This window comes from Sebastes umbrosus, chromosome 8 (assembly GCF_015220745.1).
Source record: "Sebastes umbrosus isolate fSebUmb1 chromosome 8, fSebUmb1.pri, whole genome shotgun sequence".
NCBI classification, from domain to species: domain Eukaryota; kingdom Metazoa; phylum Chordata; class Actinopteri; order Perciformes; family Sebastidae; genus Sebastes; species Sebastes umbrosus.
In genome coordinates this window covers 22,394,954-22,401,286 of record NC_051276.1, presented here as the reverse complement: position 1 = coordinate 22,401,286, position 6,333 = coordinate 22,394,954, and the positions used below count along the sequence as shown (strand labels likewise).

At 41.9% G+C, this 6,333-nt stretch overlaps 1 protein-coding gene across 1 annotated transcript; it reads left to right on the top strand.

The window, feature by feature from the left end:
- Nucleotides 1–949: 949 nt before the first annotated feature.
- On the top strand, nucleotides 950–3,513 carry LOC119492286 (apelin receptor A). Its single transcript, XM_037776632.1, has one exon. It carries the CDS (start codon nucleotides 1,556–1,558, stop codon nucleotides 2,636–2,638), a length of 1,083 nt encoding a protein of 360 aa, XP_037632560.1. The 5' UTR covers nucleotides 950–1,555; the 3' UTR covers nucleotides 2,639–3,513.
- Nucleotides 3,514–6,333: the final 2,820 nt, after the last annotated feature.

Here is a 6,333-nt window from a genome sequence, read left to right as displayed (position 1 = left end):
CCTTGCCTTGTAAATTACACTGCATTAAACTCCTTACATGATGCACTCAGCAGCTAAATGAACATGTATGAAGCAGCAGGCTCAATGAAAAGGATTTAGAAATAGACATTGTTAGCTCAATGTGAGGTTTCCTTTTGTTTTTGTTTCAAACCGGTGCGTTTGCTCGTCCTTTTCTCATGCAAATAAACCTCCAGACTTGAGAATTGAATTCACACATCACATCCCTCCAGCTGCCTGCTGACGTTTAATCTAATCTTCACACAGGTTGGAGATTCACTGTCGATCTAATTATACCTTCAAGGCAACTCATCATTAAACTGCTCATATTTCTTTTTTTAATTTGACAGTAAACTTTTCTTTTATTATTAATTGTGCGACATAAAAAAAAAGAGACGAACGTGTGGCGCATTTTTGCATTTAACAGGCGTTTAATTGTGATTGTGATGCAAACGAGGTGAGGTTAAATGTCCAGACTTGTTCCACACTATGTGCGCAAAATCCACCTTTTTTTTTTTTTTTTTTTTTTAACAAAATCGCTGGTAAACTTGTGTGACGCCGAAAAAAGTCCGTTTTCATGATTAAAAGAGAAGAAAGAAAAGGAGAAAAGTGAAGCAGGGTGGTGCAACCTGACCAACAGGTCCTCTTTGTTCACTTAATGCCTTTTATTCTCTTCAGTAACTGACAAAAAACTGATTAAATCAACTATTGGATGACATCATCATTATAGGCTATTAGTGATATAATAGTAATTATTATTATTAGAATAAGAACATGCTCACGATCGACAATTAAAATGGTGTAAATAAAAAAATATTGGCTTTTCAGTACAAAAAAACAAGCTAAGTTGTAAGAAAAAACCTTTATTGACTGAATAATTGATTGAGGAAATAAGATAATTATGTTTTATATATTATATATATTATAAGTCCCACAATAAAACACTCCACTACAAAAAGATTTGGAAAAGTTCCAATAATTTTGCATTATGCAAAACTTTACTGAGTTTAGTGTTTGACAAACTATTCAATCAGCTCACAAAATGTGTCAAATAAAAGTTGTTTTTTATTTGCCAGATGCAACTTATTTTGGGGGTGACAAAGTCTTGATTTTGGGATGTTATTGCATTTAATCGGTTATTGTATATTTGGCCTGCTAATTCCTAAAAGATTGGTTATTCATTTTGCACAGTATAAAATCATTCGTAATGATGGTATGACCTGTCATATCGGGTGGGATGTCATATCCCTGGAGGGATGGGCCCCTCCAGAAGAGGTGAGAGAGCTGAGGAAGAGTAGGGGGGAGGGCTGAGAGATGTTTTACTGGAGGAGGAGGAGGAGGAGGAGGAGGGGGTCGTCCTGGGAGGGAACAGGGGTGTGGAGGGCCGAGTTTAAAAAGGCAGACAGCGTCAACAGTCACTCACTCTCTCACACAATCTGCCCTCTCCTCCAACTCAGCTCAACCTACAGCTCCTGTGATTCTCTCATTTTGCCTTGGATCTGTACAGGACTCTATCTTTTTGATTCTGAAAACAAAGGATTTTTCTCCCCGCTGCAGCATGGAGACCGCCACTGGGGAATATGTTGATAACTATGACTATTATGATGACAATGAGACTGCCTGTGACTTCTCAGAGTGGGAGCCATCTTACTCCCTCATCCCGGTCCTCTACATGCTCATCTTCATCCTGGGCCTGTCAGGTAACGGCGTGGTCATCTTCACCGTCTGGAGATCCAAATCCAAGCGTCGGGCTGCAGATGTCTACATAGGCAACCTGGCCATTGCTGACCTGACCTTTGTGATAACCCTGCCTCTCTGGGCGGTGTACACAGCGCTGGGCTACCACTGGCCCTTCGGCGTGGCTCTGTGTAAGATCAGCAGCTACGTTGTTCTGGTCAACATGTACGCCAGCGTCTTCTGCCTCACCTGCCTGAGCTTTGACCGCTACCTGGCCATCGTGCACTCTCTGTCCAGCAGCAGACTGCGCTCTCGGAGCACCATGCTGGCGTCCTTGGGTGCTATTTGGTTCGTGTCCGGCCTGCTGGCGGTGCCCACGCTGCTCTTCCGCACCACTGTAAGCGACCAAAACAACCGGACCACATGCGCCATGGACTTCAGCCTGGTGACCTTGAACCAGAGGCACGAGTACCTCTGGATCGCCGGGCTCAGCCTGTCCTCCTCAGCCTTGGGGTTCCTCCTACCTTTCTTGGCCATGACCATCTTCTACTGCTTCATCGGCTGCACCGTAACGCGCCACTTCAACAACCTGCGCAAGGAGGACCAGAAGAAGAAGCGGCTGCTGAAGATCATCACCACGCTGGTGGTGGTTTTCGCCATCTGCTGGACTCCCTTCCACGTCCTGAAGAGCATGGACGCCCTCTCCTACCTGAACCTTGCTCCGAGCTCCTGCGGCTTCCTGCGCTTCCTGCTGCTGGCTCACCCCTACGCCACCTGCCTGGCCTACGTCAACAGCTGCCTCAACCCGTTCTTGTATGCCTTCTTTGACCTGCGCTTTCGCTCCCAGTGCCTGTGCCTGCTCAACCTGAAGAAGGCCATGCATGGCCAGATGAGCTCCATGTCCTCTACGCTCAGTGCCCAGACTCAGAAGTCAGAGATTCAGTCTCTGGCCACCAAGGTGTAGAGGGTAGAAGGAGAGGTGGAGCGGGGCTGCGGGTCAGTCCCAGCTCCAACCACTGGAACACTTGTAAAAATAAAACTTTACGTGTCCGTTATTCAAAGCTGGTAAACTGAGATGATGAACTTTCACTGCTCACCGTCATGAAATCCATAATATGTTCCTCCTACTCTACAGTGAGAGATGTGGATGCTCTGCATGTCGTGTGGACCTGAAGCCGGAGCCAGCTGGCTGAGCTCCTTTAGCTGCTTTGTTCCTCAAATTCTCAGAGAAAAAATATTCTATTTTTTGTTTTGTCCTGCTCTGCAAAAATTCTCATTTCTATCACGAAAAGAGGGCAGAATTATGATTTTAGAAACACACACTGATGTTGATGATGAATTCAATTTACGCAGAACTCTGTTTACACTGGATGAAACATAAAGCTGTACAGTATTTTCATACCATAGCATTTTGTTTTTCTTGTTCAGATCTATTGCTGTTTTGTTTTAGAAGCACTTGTTAAAAAGATGTGTGAGCAGGGAAATCAAACAGAGCGGTGTGTCCTCTTAAAAGCCTGTTGTTTGTGAAGGTAGAAGTCTGCAGGAGGGAGGGAGGGAGGAGGGGTGTAAGAGGAGCAAAGGTGTTGCGGCTTAATTATATAGTTTGTTGAGAGGAGACGGGGGGGCAGACAGGCAGATGGCAGTTGACAAATGTTGGGCAACAGGAGCGGGGTGGGGTGGAGGTGGAGGTGGAGGTGGAGATGGAGGGGTTTCGCAGTGTGGTCGCAGCACTAAAAGGGGACAAAGGAACTCTGTAAATAAATGTTCCAGTTTGATGTATATGTTTTATTTTTCGACATCACTGTAACTAACTACTGTATTAAAGATGTGTTCTATGAACTTTGATCTCTTAGATTCATTGTGTGTGTGTGAAAAAGTTATACTTTTGTTTGAAAATGTAATTTTAAAGGTGGGAGAGGAGAAAGTTCTAATACTAAATATAAATATTTGCACAAAAGCGGGGTCTCTTTTGAAACTCCTTTAGTTTCACATCAGTTTCATTACAGCATTCTGTTATTTCAGTGTTAAGTACCTCCAGAGGGTTAAAGCTTTGTTATGAATGCTTTGCATTTGGTTTACACCTTCAGACTAATAGATCTCTAATCTCTATTGATTCACAGCCAGTATCCAGACTGTAACCGGATTATGCAAAGCGGCCGTCATCCTGAGTGTGTATTCGATACTCACTCAATTGTGACTTCTATCAGATATGGTGCTTTAACTATTTGATGACACAGTCTTGTGGGTCACAAAATTATTTAAAAGTGTTTGTTTATAACCAGCAGATGGGGGCCTATCCGAGTATTTTGTGTTTTTAGTTCAAGTTAAAGTAAATTTTAAAGTACTTGCAGTTCATGTAAAACAATGTCACAAAAAGACTCTCTATCCGCAGGAGGTAAAGCCAACCGAACCCCGCATGTTCACTGAATAATAGGGTCATTACCAATGAGTGACTCTTCTGAGGGATCCTTTGATTTGACAGTAATGAGCTCTGTTGGACATAATCACCGTTTAGAGATGGCGGCGGCGGGGGGGAAGTGGGGCTCTAATCCTGGCAGAAGACAGGGCCACCGAACAAGTCAATATTTGTCCCCGCTGACAAGTGATTGCAGTTAGAGCGGTTGGTGCGGGGTGGGGCTGAGTGGGGTGATGGGGGGTGATGGGAGGAAGGCGTCTGACTGCAGATGCTCCAACACACTGAGTGGAGAGGAAAAATAGTGAACGAGGTGAGGAAGGTAGAGGAAAAAATCCCAGCTATGCGAGTTCGTCTCGCATCCCACTTTAAAGTAACAACATGTGTGAAACGACGAGAATGTGAAGCCGCATGATTCATCTCAACTTTTGTGTGTGAGAGATCATATGTTCCTTATTGTCCATCCTGGCAAAATGCAGCAGGTTTGACAGCGGCGGAGGTCGAGGCAAATCGCATGATGGATGTGAGGGCCTCGGCGTGTTCATCACACGCAGACAGGAACAGGATTGCTAAAACACATAGTTATTCTTCTTCATATAGTTGGAGTCAGATGCCATTTGGGAAGGATTTACAACAGGCTTTTACAGCATCATTATAAGGGCCATGACAAAAAAGCATGCAGCCTTCAATCTGGTTCATCTTTACACATATCAGTTTGGCAATCAAGACAGTGGAATCAGGGTGGAGTCAATCATGCATGCCGGACTGGCCAGACTTGTTGTTGTTATTGAGATGAGCTGGGCTGACAGCTTGTCTGATGCTGTTAGCCAGCAAGTCCACTTTGGGATAACTCACCCAGAATACCAGCTGAGCAAAGCACCGGGGGTGCACGGGGGACACCGCCAACACAAAAACAACAGTTGCGTAGGTCCTCTGAATGCACATAAATGTTGTCCGTGCTCGTGTGTGGCCTGTGTGACCTGTTTGCGTGTATGGGATGTTTGGGTGTGTGGGCTTTACAGTGCTCCCAAAGTATTCTTAGAGGGAGTTCAACCATGTTAACCCACCAACCCCCTTAAAATGTTATTTTCTCCTCATTAGGACAGTAAGGCATGAACATGAACACATTAATGTACTGATACTGACCAACAGCTGCTACCTCTACTACAAAAATACTACATACTACACATTGAACTAGTAATTTCATTAATGAGGTGCATTCACAATTGAATTCTTCTAAAATGAAAATAAAGTAATTTGATTTTTTAAGCTAAGCTACTGTCTTTTATTTTATGGACTTCCTGACATATCTAAAGATCAAATGACAATTTGATCTTTTTGTTATTGTCCACAGTTAAAACCACGAAAAGACAAAAAACAACCAGCGTCTGTCTCTTGACAGTTGAAATAGGTAGCTAAAAGTTAACGTTAGCTAAAAGTAATGTATAAACAGCTGAAATAGTTAGCTGAAAGTTAACGTTAGCTAAAAGTAATGGATAAAAAGTTCAAATAGTTAACGTTAGCTGGAAGTAATGTATAAACAGTTCAAATAGTTAACGTTAACTAAAAGTAATGGATAAACAGCTGAAATAGTTAGCTGAAAGTTAACGTTAGCTGAAAGTAATGGATAAATAGTTCAAATAGTTAACGTTAACTAAAAGTAATGGATAAACAGCTGAAATAGTTAGCTGAAAGTTAACGTTAGCTGAAAGTAATGGATAAAAAGTTCAAATAGTTAACGTTAGCTGGAAGTAATGTATAAACAGTGGAAATAGTTAACGTTAGCTGAAAGTAATGGATAAATAGTTAAAATAGTTAACGTTAACTAAAAATAATGGATAAACAGTTGAAATAGTTAGCTGAAAGTTAACGTTAGCTGAAAGTAATGGATAAAAAGTTCAAATAGTTAACGTTAGCTGGAAGTAATGTATAAACAGTGGAAATAGTTAACGTTAGCTATAAGTAATGGATAAATAGTTAAAATAGTTAACGTTAACTAAAAATAATGGATAAACAGTTGAAATAGTTACCGTTAGCTAAACTGATGGATAAACAGTTGAAATAGTTACCGTTAGCTAAACTGATGGATAAACAGTTGAAATAGTTAACGTTAGCTAAAAGTAATGGATAAACAGATGAAATAGTTAACGTTAGCTATAAGTAATGGATAAACAGTTAAAATAGTTAACGTTAGTTATAAGTAATGTATAAACAGTTGAAATAGTTAGCGTTAGCTGAAAGTAATG

Coding starts and splice junctions, on each gene's coding strand:
- LOC119492286 (XM_037776632.1), top strand. CDS start 1,556: ATGGAGACCGCCACTGGGGAATATGTTGATAACTATGACTATTATGAT.